Here is a 22,092-nt window from a genome sequence, read left to right on the forward strand (position 1 = left end):
CTTTAAATGAGCTTCAGTGAGCGGCTGTAGCCGAACCGGGAACCGCCGAGCTGCTGCGGGCTGCCGACCCCGGGGGGAGCAGCGCGCCCCGGCACTCTGTGCGGCGGCAGCCTCCACCCACCCCCCGCTCGATGGGACTGAGCGCGGCGGCAGCGAAGGCTCCAGGCTCGGAGGGGTTTGGCTGAGCTCGCTGCCAGCGGGGCGGCTCCCCTGAGCCCGGGGCACCGGCCATGGCCAGGGCGGAGACCTGAACCCGCCTAGCTGCACCAGCCACCGGGCAGCTCCCCCGCTGCTGCGCTCCGGCGCCCCCGGCTCCGCGTGGACGTGGCTATGCCTCGCCTCTGACTCGCTGCCACCCCGGCGCTCGGTCCTGGGCCAGGAGCGGCAGAGACGTGCCGCCCCCGCCCCGCGCGGGAGAGAAGATGGCCCTGGACAAACTCTGCTCGGTGCTGGAAGGTAGGAGCCCCGCGGCGGGAAGAGCGTGGGGACGGGCGGCGGCACCTGCGCCAACCCCCGGGACGGCCGCGCCCTCTCCTTCGGCTCCCCGGGCCCGGCGGCTGCGCACGCTCTAGTCCTCCTCGCCTCTTCGGGAGCAGGGTCTGGGCGGCCGCTCCAGAGCAAGACCCTGCTCCGGACGCTGGTTGGTGCGCGGGCGTTTGGTTCTCCCCTGTCCAGCTACCTGCTCTCCGAGCTCGGGTGAGGCTTCGTCCTGAGCCCAGGTGGGCGGACAGCTGAGTATTCAGGGCACCCCTAGCCTAGTGGCTTTTGCTGCTGTTGGAGGCCCGGCGGGAAACACCAGAGCCTGGCTCTTCAGGGTGCTGAGTGCCTGCAGTTCCGGCTGAAGCTGGGGGCAGCTGTGTGTGCTCAGCACCTCTGAAAATCGGGCCCCGCGGTCGGAGCTTGGACGGCCCCAAAGGAGTGACCACTTCTGAATATGTGGCTATATGAGAACAGGATAGGGAGTGGTGGGGAAGGGACCATGTATGGACACATCCAGAAGCCCTGCCAGATGCCGGCTGCCTTTATTCTGCTGAGTGGGTGGGTGTGGGGGTGACCAGAGGGACGGTTATGGTAACAGTGACTGCTGAAATGCACAGTATGGATCTGAGGAAAATCAAGAACTCCATATTCCTCCTTTTCCCACTAAACTACTCCTGTTTTGCTAACCCTCCAACACGCTGTGTGTCTCTGGTCAGGTATTTATCACTCTTGTTAGCGCAAGATCTGGTTTTAGCAAAATAACACACAATCAGTAGAGTGTCACAAACTACCCAGTTCTGTCTGCCTCCTGATCCACCTTCGTTTTGGCTTTCTCTTCAGTTTTACTCCTCCATGTTCAGAGGTAAAGGTTTAGGACCAGGCTCCTTATCTGAGCATCTCAGTGTCTGTGATAGCATGTCTTATGTATCTCGACAGGGGGGAGGAAGGTTTATTTTATATGAAGCCAGACCTGACAGTTAACTTTGCCTCACAGATAATTTGCAGCATTCTGTATCTTTTGTAGCAATAGCTGATTTGAACCATCCAGGAGCCTTTGATCCTTTGTTTAAATGATAGAACATTTTGTTAGGAAATACTGTTTAGGAATGTTTGCTTGCTTGAAACAGGGTAAAACACAAAGGCAGATAGTGCAGGTGGAAAGTAATATCTCTTGTGTAGTGATCTATATGATATGAAAGTTGCAAAGAAGTCTGTTGTAAACCCAAAATACATGCGTATCACATGCAGTTCTTTTTCTTACACTACAGTTGTTTTGGCAAACTAAGTTATTTCTCATTCACTTACCTCTACATCTAGGTAAATATTTATTGCAAGTATCATGTTTTGTCTTTAATGTAATGTATTTTCTTTAATTATTACATTAACATTCTTCTGCTGTTGCTAGACAGCAAAGGAGGGTGTCTTCAATCTAAAATCTTTGTTTCAGTGACTTTTTTTAAATTCTCTCAAAGACAACTGTGTTCATAAAATACAGTTGGCATAAATGCTTCTTGAATTATACTCCCCAAATGCAATTAATCCTGCATGTGTAGAGTGGGTGCACTTCCTGTGTATGTGTGGGTGTAAACTGTCTCCTAAGACGTGTGTGTGTCTACAATCTTCTATAAACACTACAGAGTCTCCAGTAGATTGTTATAAGATTTTCTTAAGACCCTTTTCAGTTTCTTTTGTAAGAGGTTTTTATTTGGTGTCTGTGACTTGAATATGCTCAGTTAAATATATAAACTGCACAGAGTTGAAATGTTAGTGAGCTCTTAATTCTAAATACACTGTTCATCCCTGACTCCAGAAATTGCCTCTGATTACTTGACATCATGTGCTGTCTTCTGTCCTCTCCAGAAGAAATCTTTCTATAGCCAGATTATTACATCTAATAATACAAAGTTTAAAAATGAGGTTCCTATAAACAGGCACATAGTTTTAATTTTAAAAGTGAACTGTTATGAGCAGTTCTCAAATTAATCTTTACTATTTTAAGTTGCATGTTGTAAGGGATTTTAAAAGTTTGCAAAATATTTACTTGGATTGGTGAGAATACTGGGCCGTCTTGCCATCTTTTTTGTTTTTAAGAGAACTTCCTGTTGAAATTGAGGGAGAGTCCTGCTTTGAACATATATTAATTACTAGTATCTTCCATCGGATCTCACGGTATTTCAGTGGCAAATCATTCTCTATAACATTTCAGAACATTTTGCTCTTCTGTTCTTGGCGTTGTGAAACACACAAGTGTTTTGCTGTCAGCCATCAAACAAATTTTGGGTTGCAAATCTGAGGGAAGAATCAGGGCCATCATGCAGTTTGTAGTTTTTATCTTATTCTGATTGCTCAGGGCTTACTGTATGGACTTTCTTCACTATCAGTAATGCAGGCTGTGACTTAAATAAACCCCCAAATCTGATTTTAATGCCACTTACGCACAATACTGAGTAAAAGATTTGAAGATTATTCTTATGTCTATTGAGGCAGCTGGTATTAATATGCTCCCACCTTGTTCCACCAAGTGACAGCCAATATTTATTGGAAGAAATGGTGGAGCAGGATAATGCTAAGGTTATGACCACTGCAGGCTTTGCTGAAGTGGAGCCCAACCAATGCTGACCTGTTTTCTTAGTGATGCACACTACTTCTGTGTGAACAACCAGACTCCAATTCCCAATGGGATTTTTATCTGAGAACCTATATACTCCACTAGCCTGAGAAAGTGACATGCTTTCACCTCACCGTATCTCAATGAGATCTTCAAATGCTCTGGTCTAGCCATTTTGATTGACGTGCAGTACGTGGAACATAGCTGGTCAAGTGCAGGAGGAAACTCTAAAATAGCATATTACAACTCTTTTGAATTTCTCGGGGGGAGACATAGGCCTCTTTTTATAATTAAGGTCATGATTCCTTCATCCTTTAGAACCTGAAACTAAATATATCTATCTTTTTAGTTTTAGTGCATCTTATTTTCCCTGAAACGTAGCAGATTAAGGGTGGTTTTGTTCCCTTGGTCAGCCCATGCATCTCTCCCCACCACACACACTCCCTACAAACAAAACCCAAACCCCTTCAAATAAAAAAAAAAACCCAAAAACATAAATACTGACATAAAATTATGAATTGATGATTGTACTTGGTAAATTTTAAATCCTGGAATAGTGTGGAAAAAACAGTGCTAGCCAGAGGGATCAGTGGGATTTTTCTGGTCTGGTATTTCTCAAACAGCAGAGCTAGAAGTGAACATTTGTACCCCTTGAAAGTTGGCATTCCCAGTTTTCCAGAGATGCACAAGTATTTAACTTCCATCTCTGGCAGGCTGCAAGAGCATGGACCTTAAAATCACATTGGTGTGATTAACACTGCCATTCTCCCCAGCCCATCATTTGCATTCTGGCATAATTTTTAATACCTAATTACCCATAAACAGAGATTAATGCTTTATTCCACTTTAAGGCTGGTAATCCCACCTTGCTGTTTTCAGATTCAAAAGGTGCTACAATGAGCCAATAAAGTTGAAGTTAAGTAGAGAAAATAATATTTAAAGATATAGAGACTGTTATTTGTCCAATTATAAATCAAAGTAAGAGCTACAAGGGCCCAGTGAAGTTAAATGAAGGAAATTTCAGAATGAGGGCAGTCAAGAAACTACAAAACTTTATTTTGAACTTAAATAATGGGAACTGCATATGACCTCAGCAGCAACGCTTAAAAATGCTGAGTACCAAGCAGGTCCCACTGAGTTAAGCAGGAGGTGAATTACAGGATTGGGCCCCAAAAGCAGCTTTATTTGTGCCTACATGTGCTTGGTGGTATTTTTCATTCTTGTTGTTAATGCATTTAAAAGCTTAAAAGTATATGAAGGATATTGCTCTCTTATAGTAGTTTAACTTAATCAAAGGTTTATTTGGTTTACTAATTTCCCTAAAACTGCACAGGCACTGGTTAAAAATCTTACAGCAAAACTATTGAGAACTTCTTTATATTTATAGAAATTCAGTGTGTGACTCGGTTGCACAATTGTAGTCGTCTTAGCATATGCACAACGTGCCTCGGGTGGCATGTGACCAGGATTCATAACCGAATTTGGTCCACTGTTGGGATTATTAACTTCCAACCTGGCCCAGGTGGGAACTGACTGGGAGTGCGATGTGAATGCTGATCCATGCCCCCACAATTGTAATGAGAACAGAGAATGATCTAGTATTGATGCTAAGGGAGATTTTGAAATACGTAATAAAAATAATCATTTAACTAATGAAAAAGCCATGATTTTCTATTTCTCTTTTCCCCAATTTATTTTATGGAGAGAGACTTTACAGAAGGATTAAAAAATGCAGCTTCTCATTCTATCTGTCTGATATTCACCTATCTCAATTGCGTAGCTCAGTGCAGTGGAAGATAGTGCTTTTCTGGGAGCAATTACTACTGAAAACTGTATAATTGTTCCTGAAATGGCAAAATCTTACTTACAAAATAATCTAATTTAAGGAAATAACCATACCCTGAATTGCATGTGTCCTCTTGGAACAAAACATGCTCTTTTTATATATGGTGTCCTAAATACTATGGGGATGGGAGCCTTATAAATAAGCTTGCTGCCACACTCCTCCATGCAGAACAACTTCCCACCAATTTGCTTGTCTCTAAGTATCTGCAGAATTAGATAGAATACCATGTAAGTGGCCTGTCTCAGTGTATTACCAGCAATTATTCATATCCTAAGATCTGAAGACTAGCTTAATTGGAACTGGTAAAATAAATAAAAATTTAAAATGAAATTTTAAACAAACAAAAAAAAAAGCAACTGTTTTTTGTGAAGGTTTTCCCCATTTATTTGACCAGGTATAAACTCCACTCCATTTCCTGGTTCTTACAGGACAGACCCTGTGTAAGTGTCCCTGCTCTGATATGTGGTACTGTTAAAACCAATGTTTTAATAAGTGCCCATCACAAAAATTCCCTCCTTTGCCTATGATAATACCCAGGAACCAGGACCATTGTCTGCTCATGGAGAGCAGGAGTTAGGGACTGTGAAAAATCATTCGTTTTTCCATTTAGACAAACTCGTGTTCTCAAACAAGGTGTGAGGCAACAGCAATTCCCAAACAAATTTATTCATGTGGACTTTGCTGGAAATGTGTTGGGCATACTCCCCCTCCTGAAATATATACTGACTATACTGATAGTAAAGGAAAAAGTCTGAGGATGCAAATAGGAGGGAACAGAAAGATGTCTTTCTCCAAGCCGCTGTTAGTCTTTGTACCAAATGTCAGGTATTTAATCTGTTCTATTCCTGCTTTATATGGTAAATCAAACACATGCTCTTCAGAAGTATTTTTAGGAATCCCAGGAATAAGTCCTTTCTAGCAATAGCCAGAGAGCAGGTAAACTCTATCAACAGCAAGGAAACCACCCTGACATCCCTTTAATTTGATGGCAGAATTTTAACAAGTAATTTTCTGGGGCCCCCTTGCCAGCACATCATGTATATGCAGCCTTCCCAGCAGCCCACTGCCACAGGCAGCCTGAAGAAACAATGAACAAAAATGCATTCACAAAATAAAGCCCATGTTTGGAAGCTGAACGTTTTTCTTCTTCCAACAGAGGATATGCTTGTGGATGTGTCAAGGGTAAACAGGACTGCATTGACTGAAACAACAAGGCACCCTACAGTTGCTTGTGTATTTCTGGGGGAGGAGGGAGTAAGAAATTTTGCTGTCCCTCTTGAGGAAAACTGAAGGTGACCATTAGAAATGTGGATTAGTCTATCCATTCAGGCATGGCTTGATCTGCCACTGGTTTTGAGTAAAGGAGGTTGGGAGAACTGTATTTACTCCCTGAAACCAGTTAACTTGCTTTCAGTGAGCTCCCACTTGCCTCTCTAGCTGTCTTGAGAGGAATTATCCTGGAAACAACTGGAGTGACATGTAACTGCAACATGAGTATGTACAAAACTGGGTGCATTCAAACATCTCACTGGCATGCCTTATTCTTGCCAAAGTTGGCATTTTGGGAAGGTGCTAGTAGCTTTCCAAGCTGATGAAGATCACTTTTGATATAAGGCTTTTGTAGTGCAAAATAAAATTAAAAAAAAAAAAGTCTGAAAACTTGATTTGCTCTAGGCAAGGGGTGGGCAATAATTTTTGCAGGGGGGGGCCACTCCACGAGTTTTGGTAAGTCATCATGGGCCGCACATTGCCACTATATTAATGGAGGGGTGCGGGATCTGGGAGGGAGTTTGGGTGCAGGAGGGAGCTCTGGGCTGGTACAGAGTGTTAGGGTGCAGGTGAGGGTGTGGGATCTGGGAGGGAGTTTGGGTGCAGGAGGGGGTTCTGACCTGGGGCAGGGTGTTGGGGATGTGGGAGAGGGTGCGAGAGCAGGCTCTGGCCAGGAGGCACTTACCACAGGTGGTTCCTGGCTGGCAGCACAACAGGGCTCAGGCAGGCTGCCTGCCTGCCGTGGCCCCACGCCACTCCCAGAAGTGGCCAGCTGCTGCTGGCATGTCTCTGTGCACCCCTGGTGGTGGGAGGAAGGCAGTTCTGTGCGCTGCCCTCAGCACCATCCTCACAGCTCCCATTGGGGCCATGGCATTCAGGCAGCCTGCCTGAGCTCCCCGCTGCGCTGGAGATCGTGAGGGGGCAGCCAAAGAGCCTGGCGGGCTGGACAGAAATGTTAGATGGTCAGGATCCAGCCTGTGTGCCATATTTTGCCCACTCCTGCTCGAGGCAGAGGTGAATGACAAACCAGCAAAGACTTATCTTCCCCTGGTTCACACCTGCTCAACTACTACAATATTCTGTCATTCCCTTGCCACAAAGAGCTGTGCAACATAGAAAACCAATATAAACCACTAGAGCTACTTACTCATGGGGTAAACTCTAGTCACCTGCTCTGATGCCTACTCATTCAACAGCTTGCAATATGTTGTGAGACCACAAGAAAATGGGGAAACTGTGCATTAGGTAAACCACAAGAATCAATGTAATTATGAGGCAGTAGACTGGGAATTCTTACTGACCCAGATGTTACCACTTGTCCGTTTCCTGAGCTAAACACAGCATGAAGCAGGCCATTTGTGCACAGACCAACTTTCTGAAAGGAAAAGAGATGACCACGTGTTCAGGATATCTGTTCATCAAACTCCACAGTGTGTCTGTTTACCTTCCCCTGGACTCTTGTCTATTTAGACGGTATGCCCTCCAGGTAGGGACTGTCTTACTGGGTATCTGTACAGTGCATAGCACCATGGGACGAATGGTGGTTAGGGCTTCTAGGAGCTACTACAAGGAGAAGAGGAGGGAAGGAGAAGGGATATTGTGTACAGTAAATGCCCCCACTACGTTAACAGCTAAAATTAATGTTGGACATAGATAGAAAAATCAATGGATGTGTGTGCTATGGTAGTCCTCTTAGCAGTTACAGCGTGCTAGGATTAATGTTAGTTTCACAGACCAAATTAGCTAGATTTATGTATATGCAAAAGCTTTGCTCCCAAAGGGGGAGAAGTGGTTTCCATTAGGATTAAGCATGTGCTATTCTTTGCTGTATCTGTCAGAGAATAGTAGACCTCCTGGCAAGGCTCTCTGTAACATCTATGACCTGTGTGTCACCAGTTACTGTGTCTGTGCTATATGTATATCTGGTACTTCCTGGCACAGAAGGTCTAGCGCGGAGATAAAACAGTGAACCCTTCAGTAAGCAGTGTCTGCATCACTCTTATCCCTAGGATCCTGACTACCACTAGATAGATAGAATATTCTTTATCTATATCTATAAGTGACAAAGTGTTTCTTTTAAAAATAGAATTTTTCCATACTGTTTCTCAGGTCTGCATGGCTGCTCTCAAGATTGATATTCAGATTTCCCTGCATGTGCAGATTCCGCATTGACATTATTGATGTAAGATTCTGCTCTCAGAGCCACATGGCAGATTCTCATCTCTGCTCTTTGCTGGCTCTGTATGTGCAAATCCCCAGAGCACACAGTAAACACAGAGGTGAGATATGCCATGCAGCAGATGGGAGTGCGGAGCTGTGCCTGTAGAATCAGGAGGATGCTTCTCACCAGATAGGAACAGGCATATGTCAAATCAAGTGCCCAATGCACTCATATCTCTTTAAGCACTGTCCTTCAGTACTCAGTTTGTTCTTGCAATCTATTTTAGAGCAAAACTGAGTTACTTACATTTTTATTTTTAATATACAAAGATGCCAGATGCTTGTGACTTTAACTCTCTGTACTTCAATAAAGAAACAAATATTGTATTTTTCATCTCTTGTACATTCTCTAAAATGATTCAACAAAATGCTAACAAAGAAGCCATTCCCCTCCCCCTCCAACAATGCATTTTTAAAATTTATTTCAGATGAATATTTTGATAACACAACACAGGCCTGTTAAAAAACCTGAGTAGTAGTAATGAATAAAAATATATATCATAATGCCTTCTCTGCTGAAGAATCCCAAAGCTATAGTGGCTAAATGATTCCATGCAAAGTCAGGAAGAAGAGAAAAAAGAAAAAGTAGTGATAGGAAAACAAAACAAAAGCTCACAGCCCTCTTTTTTTAATGTGTGCGATCTATTACTTGTCTTCTCCTTTGGTAATGATGTGACTCCTGCTGTCGAATGAGCAGGCAACATGGCCTTTCACAACCAGGGAACTGAGATTTGCAGAAAATGCCAGATCCATGTACAATGGAAGTGCCTTTGCAGTCCTCTCTTCCCCACTGGAAGTGTGGCTGGCTCAATAGCGATACTGCCAGTGGTTCCCCAGCAGCCTCTCTTGGGTTTTACACATCATGGGGCAGAATTGATGCTGTCTCAAAGTAGCATTAACTTTTCTGATCTTTACTAACTAAAGATTTGTACGGTTATCAGGGGAGCATCCCCTAAAGCAGCTGCCTCCCATCCCCTACTTTCTTCTATTAGGTGTCCCACAACCAACCATGACCGTCTAAAAAACCAAATCCTTGAGATCTGTACAATGTGGTCTTGAATTGGTGTGGAGAAACTAATCATATGCACTAGCCACATACACCCAGTATTTGTAGACAGTTACTCCCTTGTACAGTGTGCATCAGAGTGGAATTTGGGGTTATATACTATAATGAATTAATTTTGCACTCCCACTGAAATGCAGCTCTTTCTGGTGCAGAGCAACTCTACATAATAGGTTAAAAAAGGAAGGAAAGAATAATACTGTGTCCTATTATAAAAGCAGGGCACTTCAGTCAGATACAGTGTAATGACTGTTATCTTTGATAAATTGGAATTTAACTGCCTTGTTTTTGGAAGATGGCATGAGACCTTTAATGCAAGTAGTCAGGACCTCTTTAGATCTTCTCCAAATGGTGGCTCTGAGCCCTAAATGCCATACTGGGAGACTAGTTCAGAACGATCTATCTCACTAATGCCCCTTCCAACAGGAGCTTGGATTTTCTCTAGCTTGGGGCTTCTGTCCTGCAGGTTCGGGGGGAGGGCCTCGGGGCTTCTGCCTGGGGCCCCAGCCAGTCTAACATTGACCCTGCTTCACAGACTCCCTGAAATCAGTTTGCGGACCCCCAGGGGCTGCAGACCCCCAGTTGAGAACTGCTGCCTGAGAGAACTGGGTCTTCGCTGCCGACGTGGTTCCATCTCTGAGGCTCCTTCTCCCTTATATAATTACCAGAGGTAGGAGGAACAGTGAAAGGATGCCTTGTAAACATCTGCAAGGACTGAGAGTCTCTGATAGCAAGAGATGAAAGGAATAAGGGTAAAGAGGAAGAAGGTAGGAAAGAAAGATAGGAAGGGATAAGGAATGAATGGAAAGGGGGAGTGTGGCCCTATATTAAGTAAATGCAAGCAAATGTCTATGTAACCCAGAGGTTTTTGAAGTGTGGGGTGCACCCAGTGCCCCTTTAGGGGGGCACAGAGGAATATTCTGTGGGGCTTGGGGAGGGAGTGCCACATCCACCCCCCCATTCACCTTCGTGGGCCACCCTGGTTGTGGGTCTGTTTTGTCTGGGTTGAGGGGGGGCACAACCAAAAATTGTAACTCAAAGAGAGGGTTCTGCTCAAAAAGTTTGAAAACTGCTGGTCTAACCCACTTTTCTGCTGTAATTGCCAGCTTATTTGCTACTTATTCATGCTGTTCTGCAGAATATGTGCCCTGTTCTCTTACACGCACGTGCACACAGAGCTGTCAACTATTTATAGAATCAGCATGAGCTGTAGTGAAAACCAATCAAATTTTTTAAATCCTCCAGGAGGTTTGTTTCTGTAACAGCACCCTTTAAAGAAGGGAAATCACTGGATAGTGGCACTGAAATATAGAGCCTAGTTTTGTCTTCATTCAGAATGCAAGTGAGGCATTGAGCAAGTACCACTGAAATAAACATTGACACCCACTGATTCTTTTTTAAAGGCTGGGGGAAAGGCGTATAATAAAAGTGACAGCCATAGTAGATATCTGTACCTAAAAAGAGAGAAACTGGCTGTCTGAAATACTGAATTAATTATGAAAAGTCTCTATTTTTCTAATGATATGTGATTCATTCTTTTTGAAAAAAACTCTGTCCAATTTTTGCGTTGTAGGAAGAAGTACAAAGCTATAAAAACTGGGGTAAAATCGATTTCTCTGAGATTGCTGCATCCTTACCCAGCAGAAGCTCAGACATGCTGCATCTTTTAGAGGAGACCATAAATTCAGTAGCACAGCATGGATATATTATTAACATGGAATTGTGGAACTACACCTAATACAGAGATACAAGCCAAGTTCAGTTTAGCACTCCTGTTCCTATAGACAATATAGAAGAGAAATTATCAAAATCAAGATAATTTTATAGCAGCTGTCAAGCTGCTTTGTGGAGGAAAATTGTAACAGGTTAGAGTTCAAATATATATCTGGAACAAAAATATGCATTATCATTAGTCTCTCTGTAGAACATTTACATGTCCTTGAGTTTCACAATTTAAAAAGATATAAAAAAAAGACCCAAACGATATGAAAACAGAATGGAGTTTGTCCTGTACAAGAGATAGTAAATACCATTAGATCGACAACGTAGACTCTGAAAACTAAGATGTCAAAAATACAGCTTTTTTTGTGTGTGAGTTTAATTTTTTTTTTAAATAATTAACTAGTGGAAAAACTTGGCTCTGGGGACCAATAATGGGCTATAGACTTTCTTCTCTATAATGCCTCTTCCAAGTCCAAGGCAGATGAGTTGTGATCAAGGGCTGTTACCATCTGTAACATATGGGATACCGTCTGTTGGGAAATTATATTTGTTATAGATTCATATTAATGACAATATGGAATCACTGTACACATGGGGATTTGGAGGCTATGGACGAGTCTGTCCTATTGACTGAATTAATCCAGGGGAGGCAGAGATGCCTCTAGGAATGGTACCCTCGTTTGAAAGATTCATAAATCAGTTGGGACACAAAAGGCTACACAGTAATGATCCAGCCCAGCAGGGGGAAAAACTGTGTCTGTGAGGGAAGGCAGGTACCTGTATAGGTAAATTATTATGGGAAGTGATAGGAGATGGAGAGCAGAGATGCATATAACCCTGAATAAAATCAGAACCTATAATCAGGCTTTGGGGACAGATTACATTGCTAACATTCAGGTGGTATCTGTGTGAATATGATCTATGACCTCCTAGCTTACATGCCAATGCAAATCCACCCTGACCATGTCTAAGAGTTCAAAGCTTACAACTGGCAGCTGTGTAGAAAACAATGTGGGGAAAATCACAGGGGGGAGGTGGGGAAAGGCTGATTCAGTGTGAGCCACTGAGCTGCTGGTATGTTGACAGGAGGGTGGTGGGGAGAGCCTCATGAAAGATGACAAACCTCTGAGTAAATGCAATTCATTGTTCTGGAATGGCGAGATTATGCCTCGGTTGGCTGAGCTACTACACAGGGTTAGGACTGAGGCCTGGTCTGTGCTACAAAGTTAGTTTGACATAAGCTGCCTTGCGTCAACCTAGTTTTGCACATGCATATACCTAAATTTGTCTCCCACTGATGTAAGTGCCGTATTACGGCAACACAGTAACACCACCTCTTCAAGCGGCATTGAGCCATGGTTGATGTACTGAGGTTGATGCAGTGCGAGGGTAGACTCTGCATTACCTATGTTGACCCTAACAGTCCTCCAGCAGCTGTCCCACAATGTTTGACTCTGACTGCTCTTGTCACAATTGTCAACTCTGCTGCTGAGGGGTCACAGATACAGGAAGCCCTTCCTTCCACCCTTTAAAACCCTATGAATTTTTAAAATGCCTTTTCCGGATTGCCCAGGTTGGAGAGCACATCTTAGAAGCCCTCCATGGTTGCACAAAACTGCCCAGTTGACCATGCCAGCTCCAGCCCCACCTCTTCCCACCATCTCCCCTGAGCATGCCACGTTCCCGCTCCTTCTCCCCACCCTACCCCGAAGTTGTTTGGCAGTGGCCGGGAAATGCTGGGAGGTAGGCGGAGGAGTGGGGATGTGGCACTCAGGCGGAGGGAGAGGAGGAAGTAGGGGAGGGGAGCTTGGCTGGTGGTGGGTGCAGAGCACCCCCAGAGTTGGCACCTATGCTGATGGCATCCCCAACTTAACAGGACACAGCTATCAACTTTTAATTAATTTACTCCTACTAGAAGAGGTAGCACCAAAACAAAGAGAGGTAGAGGTTTTTATCTGCTTCTCAGTCCCCTGTACAATTAGAGGGAAGGCCATGCGGAGCTGTTTATGTATGCAGGGATATCTCTTGAATCCTCCTGAGAGATCTCGATGAAACTTTCATGGAGGTACTCTGCAATCCTCTCCCTCAGGCTTCTAAGGATGGCTACCTTATTCTCTCTCCTCAGTAGGATGCATTCCCATGCCAGTTGGAGATAACTTTGGGCAACATTGCAGTAAACGGGCTAGCAACATATGGACGCAGGTGCCTTCTGGAAGCCAGTAGCAGCTGTGCTCTCTGTGCCTTTGTCACCGTCGAGTAAGGTATCAGCTAAAATTTCTACCGCCCATGGAAAATGGTGCCAGTATTCAGTACCGTTGCCCTACAGTCACAGAAGTGTCAATAAGCATGTCTAATTTAAAACTTTAGGGAGTAAGGGAATGGAGTTCTAAATCTTAACTTTCACTTTCTGTTGTGACTATGCTGACTTCACATACTGCAACCAGGGTTCTCACAGATCAGTGTGTGTATCTAAAATGGACATGAATGTTCCTTCACCTTCTTTAGCTCTGTTCCATACATTTATTAAGTTTTAATGTATTTGCTTTTAACTTGCACAGAATTTTTTTTGCCCTGTTTTTGTTACTCAATAAAATTCTATTGTTTGGAAAAGAATTAATCTTTATACATTCCCAACATATGCTGCAGAATGTCTACCAGTACTGAAAGAACGCTCTAATTATTAAGTATGACACAACTCGTAGGATCAGTAACAAATACCATCTTAAATGTACACCATAAAAATTAATAGGTGCCTTGATTCTGTTATATTCATAGATCTGCCCCATGATCCACACAATTCCTAACCAGTCATCAAACCGCAGGGACAAGTAGAGCACAATACACCACAATGAATTATTGTAGCTTACTGTTAAAGGGCTCTTTCAAAGACTCCCCAACCAAATATAGCTATTCTAGTAGCCCTTGTATCTGGCTGCTCAAACTCAGCAGACAGCCATTCCACTTCCACTGAAGTGACACTTTCTCCCTTTGCTTCACAGATATTATGCAGGACACAGTAGGCAGCTGTAACCATTGGGATGGGTTTTTTTTCCACTGAGAATCGATCTTAAACAATGCAAGCATTTCTTCAGTCTACTGAAAGTGCATTCAACTGTCATCCTGCACTTGCTGAGCCAGAGTTAAATCTTTACTTGTTGCTGTCAAGGTGGCTGGTGTACTGCTTCATGAGCCAGGGCACCAAGGAGTAGGTTGGTTCCCCCAGGTTTGCTATTAGCATTTCAACATCGCCAGTGATAATCCACTGGTTGGGAAAGCAAGTCCCTGGTGGTAGCTTTCTGAACAGTCACAGTTCTTAAACATGTGAGCGTCATGCACCATCCCTGACCAACCCATATTGATGCTGGTGAAGCATCCCTGGTGATCCACCAATGCTTGCATAACCATAGAAAAGTAGCCCTTTCTGTTGATGGCACCCTGTGGCAAGGTAGTGTGGTGCCAAAATAGGGATATGAGTGCCATCTAATTCAATTCAGGAACTCCACTGCTGCAAATCCATCCCCTATGTCCTGCACGTTGCTGAGAATCTCAGTCCTATGTAGCAGGAGATGAATTCTGGCTCTGCACGCTTGCATGACACTGACCCCCCATGTGGATTTTCCAACTCCAGAATGGTTTCCCACTGACTGGTAGCAATCCAGTGTTACGAGTTTCAACAGTGGGATTTTCAGTCACTTCTCCAGTGTCAGTGCCGCTCTCATTCTGGTGTCCTTGTGCGGGAGGGCTGGAGTGAGCTTGGCACATGCATCCAGGAATGTAGCTTTACACATCAGAAAGTTCTGCAGCCATTGCTCATCATCCAAAGCCTGTATTATGATGTAATTCCACCAGTCAATGCTTGCTTCTTGGGCCCATAAGCAGCACTCAACCACCTGCGGTTGCTCCAGAAACACCAACAACCACCTTGAATTGGTTCTCCCTATGTCCCACAGCCATCTGCCCTCCATGAAACTGTCATGTTCCCCCCCCAATTCTGTTGTTGCAGCTCTGCCAATACTAGAGGATCGTGCATCTTGTGCTTGCAACGCTCGTGACATTAATGCAGAGCTGTGCGGACTTTATGCGTCGGTCTTAAATGGCGGATAGCAAGAATGGTCACACAAGTGTTTGGGATTTTTTAAAAGGGGGAAAATATCATGGATATAGATGACATTTTGGGATGGTGAAAGTTGCATGCTAGGAAACTGACCCCTTGCTCCCAGTCATCCGTGTGACTCGTTTCTGCCCCACCCTGCATTGCCAACATTTCCCAGAAGACAGTGTGCTGATACGTATCCACTGTTCATCAACAAAGCACTCCTGGTGAGTACACACAGCGCTGACACAAGGAGTTAAGTATGCACATGCACAAGTGGTATACTAACTGCAACTTTAAGATGATGTAATTTGCGGTGGCAAAAATTTCTAGTGTATACGTGCCCAAAGATGATTCTGTTTTTTTTTAATGGTTGGTTGGTTGGAATATTTTCCCCTCACTTTTTCTAATATGCTTGGTTTTACTTTACTTTTACTTCTTGTGGCCTATGAATATGTTTAGGAATATTCCATTCTTGAGTTGTCCCAGGTGAGGTAAATTAGCCTTAAACTCCAGACCTCTCCCACTCTGAGGCCAAAGCCCCATTCAGGCCTCACTCAGAGACCTGGATTAGAATCCTTTTTCCATAGGTGCTGTTGATGCTCATGCTGCAACTCACATGATGCATGGGAAAAGCCTAAAGACCACAGACAAGCAATTTGAGAAGCAAAGGTGACCTCATCCGACAGTTGTATTTGGGGGGGCTATACAAATAGAGAACATGGAACAAGCCTATACTTGAAAAGGCTGATGGTGCAAGCATCTGCCACACTAGTAACACAACTTATTAGCATATATGAGTGCTTGCAGTGGTGCACAAAGGTTGTGAGCTCTAGCAATTGCACCCATTCAGAGTAAAACTCTGTACCACTGTATTGTGCATCATTAATGCTAGTTTAGACAGAAACGGCTGCCCTTATAGTGGCATAATTGCAATCCGTCCTCCAAACACAGTAACACCATGCTGCTCAATATTAGGCTATGTATACACATAAAAAAACAAACAAACCTGGAGCACTGAACCTTGGAGTCCGAGTCAATTGAGCTGCAGGGCTAAAAACATCAATATAGATGTTCCCACTTGGTCTGGAGCCTGGGCTCTGAAATCTGCTGATGGTGATGGGTGGGTGAGCCCAGGGGCCAACCTGAGTGGGAACATCTACATAGCTGTGGGGCTAAAAAATAGCAAAACCCAAGTCAATTGCGCTGGGCTCTGAGAGTTGGTGCTATAGGTTTTTCTTTATAATGCAGACGTACCCTTAGTCTGCCCAGAAACTAGCCCATAGCCACTGGGCTTTGTGAATAGCAGGGGTGTGTGGCAGGGAAGGGTTTGAGAGAATACACAAACTGAGAACAGACTAGAACAGAGAGAGGCAAGAAGGCCAAGCATTAGCCTGTATGCACAGTGACCCTGGGAAAACTAAACAGTACTTTGGGTCTGATATTGGCAACAGAGGCTTGGGGTTTGTGTTCTTGATTCCTCCTGCATTCAGAGGAGCAGGATTTTGTATGTTCCGTGTAAATAAGATTTTGTCAAAGAAAATACCAGATGCTTCAATTTCTACTTCTATATGGAACATCCCTAGGGCTCTGAATGTTGAGTAGCTTCTTTGTCTCAAAAGTAGATTAAAGTCCTTTATCTTCAGGACTGTAAATCCAGCACTTTTCACGAGCACTAAGTTTCCTAGGAATTAAAATAACTGATTTGCTTTTAATAAACCGGTATGTGTATTTTGACTCGTGATTTGGATTCATTTAGGTGTTGCCTGAGTAAGGGCTGCAGAAAAAGACTTCTGCTTTTATTACTGATGTCTGTCTTTTTCTGTTTCTCTCACCAGTGTTGTTAATAACAATACTTGTAGTGGAAGGGATTGCTGTGGCACAGAAGACACAAGGTACAGTATTGACAAGATTTTCTTTAAAAGAAATTTGTTTTTTGTAATTGTAAATAAAGTAAGTTAGGTAGATACGGGAAATCCAAAATGCTTTCTCATTAGGATATTTCACTTTGTAAGATTTACTTCAGTTTTTTATGTATATTTTTCCTTATTTATTGCATTTCATTTTGCCAAATGAATACAACTCTTAATGAAAATAAAAAATAGTTAACTGCAAATAACCAACTATCTTTTTCATATCCAGATCAGTTCAGTCCTTATAGGTAGAACAAAACAGTACAGAGCCCTCCATTTTTTGTGTATGTCAGCAAGCCTTTCCAATTTGTTTAATATGTCTGCATTCCCTCAAAATGTTAGGAGATAATCCCCATTTGGGGGTAGGGAAGAGGCAAATGGCTTTACAAGCCAGTTTCTCCCTTAGATTGGAATAACCTGCATAGGAGAGAGAGAATTTCTCTGAGTTGACACTTGCAGAATTTCTTTTGACTTCTTCTGCAGAATTCAGTCTCCAGAATTCTCCCAAGATTCTTATCTATTTTGGAGGGACCTACTAGAGGCTGCTAGGAACTCCTTTCACCATAGAATCCCCCTCAAAAGCCCAGTTCTCCAGTGTATAAGGGAAAGTTGCATAAGTACATTATGGTTGTTTCCCCTGTGAGAATGGGAGGATCTAGCAGAAACCCAGTTGTCCTGCCCTACCCTTTCCAAGCCTGCGGATCTTAAACTCCACCAAGGGATATCCATGGTGTTAAGATGGTAGAGAGGTGGCAGGGACATCTATGCCTGGAGGGCCCCTTCTGTGTGCATAGCTCCAGGGAGTGATCTGGTATGGTATCTTAATTTATCAAACCAATTAACCTCAGGGCAGGGATCATAGTTTTCTAAGCCTGGTCTACACTACAGGGTTAGGTCGAATTTAGCCACATTAGGTCAATTTTAAAATGAATGCGTCCACACAAACAACCCCATTCCGTCGACTTAAAGGGCTCTTAAAATCGACTTCTGTACTCCTCCCCGGTGAGGGGAGTAGTGCTAAAATCAACCTTGCTAGGTCGAATTTGGGGTAGTGCGGATGCAAATCGACAGTATTGGCCTCTGGGAGCTATCCCAGAGTGCTCCATTGTGACCATTCCGGACAGCACTTTGAACTCTGATGCACTAGCCAGGTACACGGGAAAAGCCCTGGGAACTTTTGAATTTCATTTCCTGTTTGATCAGCGTGGCAAACTCCGCAGCACAGGTGACCACGTAGTCCCCCCAACAATCGCAAACAAGCTCCAGCATGGACCAAAAGGGAGACACTGGATCTGATAGCTGTATGGGGAGAAGCATCTGTGCAGGTCGAACTCCAATCAAAAAGAAGAAATGCAAATATATTTGCCAAAATCTCACAGGGCATGGTGTAGAGATGCCACAACAGGGACACACAGCAGTACTGTGTGAAAGTTAAGGAGCTCAGGCAAGCCTACCAAAAGACAAAGGAGGCAAACGGTCGCTCCAGGTCAGAGCCCCATACATGCCACTTCTATGATCAGCTGCATGCCATTCTAGGAGGGGACCCTACCACTACCCCACCACTGTCTGTGGACACCTGCAAGGGGGAAGTCTCACGCAACAGGGAGGAGGATTTTGTGGATGAGGAGAATGCACAGCAGGCAAGCAGTGAATCCATTCTCCCCGCCAGCCAGGACCTTTTCATCACCCTGGAGCCAATACCCTCCGAAGGCGGGATCCTCAACCCTAAAGCTAGAGAAGGCACCTCTGGTGAGTGCACATTTGTAACTACAGTACAGGGTTTAAAAGCAATAGTGTTTAATGTTTGATTTGCCCTGAAGAATTGGGATGCCTTCGCGGCCAGTACAGCTACTGGAAAAGTCTGTTCACATGTCCGGGGATGGAGCGGGAATCCTCCCGGGACATCTCCATGAAGCTCTCCTGGAGGTACAGGTACTCTGAAAGTATTCTGGAATCATTGCAGCACAAAGCATGGCAACAAATGGTCCTGGGTTTTGGTCACATTGAAGCAACATTCAGTCTATATCTTTCTCTGTTAGCTTTAGAAGAACGATATCATTCATGGTCACCTGCTTGAAATAGGGTGATTTTTTGTAAGGGAACAGTAAAAGGACCCCGTTCATGCTGGGCTGTTTGCGCTTGGCTAAAAGGGATCATCCCGGAGAATAGCCATGCGGTGGGCTGTGGGGAGGTGTGTGCTGCACATCCATCCGAAAACCGCAGCCCCTCCTTTTAAATGTGAAATCCAACCCATTACTTGCTATGGGAAAGGATGGCGCTGAAGTTTGAAACCATTCCCACATGTTATGCGTAAGAAGCCAACGCCACGTACCCTTTGTCTTACCGTGGCTGCAAGGAAACTGAATTCTGTTGCCCAGCCATGTGTGATGTGTCCCCATACCAGCATGTGCTCAATATAAAAGGCAAAATGCGACCTTGTACGTAAAGAACATGTGCTGTCTGCTGTGAATTGCTTGATTCACTGTGAAAGAGTCTCCCCTTTGTTCTCAGAAATGTATCATCTTATATTTTACTCTCCTTTTTTATCTTCCGCCAGGTGCAAATGTTTCTAGGCTCCCCCTATCATCTCCGTCCCTGAGGTTATCGCAGATTAGAAGACAAAAAAAACCCCGCACTCACAATGACATGTTTTCTAAGCTCATGCAGTCCTCCTGCATTGATAGGGTACAGCTGAATGCATGGAGGCATTCAGTGTTAGAGGCTAGGAAAGCATTAAGTGAGCGCAAAGAGCAAAGGCAGGGCGTGAAGAGCAGAGGCAGGAGGTGATGCTAAGGCTCATGGGGGAGCAAACGGACATGATAAAGCGTCTGGTGCAGCTGAAGGAAAGCCAACAAGAGCACGGACCCCCCCCTGCATCCATTGTAGAACCGCCTGACCTCCTTCCAAAGTTCCATATCCTCCTCACCCAGATGCCCCAGAATGTGGTGGGGGGAGGCTCTGGGCACCCAGCCACTCCACTCCAGGGGATGGCCCAAGCAACAGAAGGCTGTCACTAAAACAGTTTGATTTGTAGTGTGGCTACAATAAGCAATGTGGCCTGGTCCTTCCCTCCTCCCCCACCCAACCCGGGCTACCTTGTCAGTTATCTCCCTTTTTTTGTTTAATAAAGAATGCATGGTTTCAAAACAATAGTTACTTTATTTCGAAGGGGGGAGGGTGGTTGGTTTGCAGGGAATTAAAATCAACAAAGGGAGCAGATTTGCATCAAGGAGAAAAACACACAACTGTCACACCAAAGCCCGGCCAGTCATGAAACTGGTTTTCAAAGCCTCTCTCATGCACAGCGCACCTTGCTGTGCTCTTCTAATAGCCCTGGTGTCTGGCTGCTCAAAATCAGACACCAGGCGATTTTGTCTCAGCCTCCCACCCCGCCATAAACGTCTTCTCCTTACACTCACAGATATTATGGAGTTCACAGCAAGCAGCAATAACAATGGGAATGTTTGGTTGCACTGAGGTCTGACCTAGTCAGCAAACAGCACAGTGAGCTTTTAAACATCCAAAGGCACAGTCTACCACCATTCTGCACTTGCTCAGCCTATAGTTGAATTGCTCCTTACTACTGTTCAGGCTGCCTTTGTACGGCTTCATGAGCCATGGGAGCAAGGGGTAGGCTGGGTCCCAAGGATAACTATTGGCATTACAACATCCCCAATGGTAATTTTCTAGTCTGGGAAGTAAGTCCCTTCTTGCAGCTGCTCAAGCAGCCCGGAGTTCCTAAAGATGCCAGCGTCATGCATCTTTCCCGGCCATCCCATGCTGATGTCCGTGAAACATCCCTTGTGATCCGCCAGTGCTTGCAGCACCACTGATAAGTACCCCTTGCAGTTTACATACTGGTTGGCAAGGTGGTCTGGTGCCAAGATCGGGATATCCGTTCCATCTATCGCCCCACCACAGTTAGGGAAACCCATTGCAGCAAAGCCATCCACTATGACCTGCACATTTCCCAGAGTCGCTACCCTTGATAACACAATGTCAATAATTGCATTGGCTACTTGGATCACAGCAGCCCCCACAGTAGATTTGCCCACTCCAAATTGATTCCCGACTGACTGGTAGCAGTCATGTGTAGCAAGTTTCCACAGGGCTATCGCCACTCTCTTCTCAACTGTCAGGGCAGCTCTTATCTTGGTATTCCTGTGCTTCAGGGTGAGGGAAAACAACTCAGAGTTCCAGGAAAGTGGCCTTACACATGCGAAAGTTTTGCAGCCACTGTGAATCATCTCATACCTCCAACACTATGCAGTCCCACCAGTCTGTGCTTGTTTGCCGGGCCCAGAATTGGCATTCCACTGTATCAACCTGCCCCACTGCCACCATGATGTCCCAATTGCCACAGCACATGCTTTCAGGAACGTCTTGTGTCCATGTCCTCATCAAAATCGTCCTTGTGCTGGCATCTCTTAGCCCAGTTCTGTGTATACTGCAGGATAATGCGCGAGGTGTTTACAATGCTCACAACAGCAGCAGTGAGCTGAGCGGGCTCCGTGCTTGCTGTGGTATGGTGTCTGCAGGAGAGCAGAGTTGCAGCGGAAGCGGAGGATCACGACAGATGCCACAAGAAGAGATATTTATACAGAACGACAAGAGGACCTGCGAGGTGGATTCATGGCACCAGGAGAGCAGAGTTGCAGTGGATGATGACAACATGGAGAAATTTGCTATTGAGATGGAGTTCATTTACAAGAGCAGGAGAGCAGAGTTGCTGCGGAAGCGATGGATGATGACGGTTAGCAGTTGTACTGCATCGTCTGCTGACAACAGCACCCAGGACATAACAGCAGTGGTGACGGTGAGCTGAGCTGAGCGGGCTCCATGCTTACCGTGGTATGGTGTCTGCATGGAAAAAAGGCA

At 44.7% G+C, this 22,092-nt stretch overlaps 2 protein-coding genes across 2 annotated transcripts in view; one reads left to right on the forward strand and one right to left on the reverse strand.

Annotated features, from left to right (window-relative positions):
• The first annotated feature begins 422 nt into the window (after nt 1-422).
• NETO2 (neuropilin and tolloid like 2) overlaps nt 423-22,092 on the forward strand; it is a 48,206-nt gene continuing 26,536 nt past the window's right edge. Inside the window, exons 1-2 of the mRNA XM_077831423.1 lie at nt 423-456; nt 17,140-17,196. Coding sequence (XP_077687549.1) covers nt 423-456; nt 17,140-17,196 — 91 coding nt within the window. The remainder of the gene's footprint in view (nt 457-17,139; nt 17,197-22,092) is intronic.
• LOC144272755 (borealin-2-like) overlaps nt 20,411-22,092 on the reverse strand; it is a 150,313-nt gene continuing 148,631 nt past the window's right edge. Inside the window, exon 12 of the transcript XR_013347666.1 lies at nt 20,411-22,074. The gene's annotated coding sequence lies outside the window, so the exon portion shown is untranslated. The remainder of the gene's footprint in view (nt 22,075-22,092) is intronic.

The sequence above is a fragment of the Eretmochelys imbricata genome, chromosome 12, assembly GCF_965152235.1.
Source record: "Eretmochelys imbricata isolate rEreImb1 chromosome 12, rEreImb1.hap1, whole genome shotgun sequence".
Lineage (NCBI taxonomy): Eukaryota > Metazoa > Chordata > Testudines > Cheloniidae > Eretmochelys > Eretmochelys imbricata.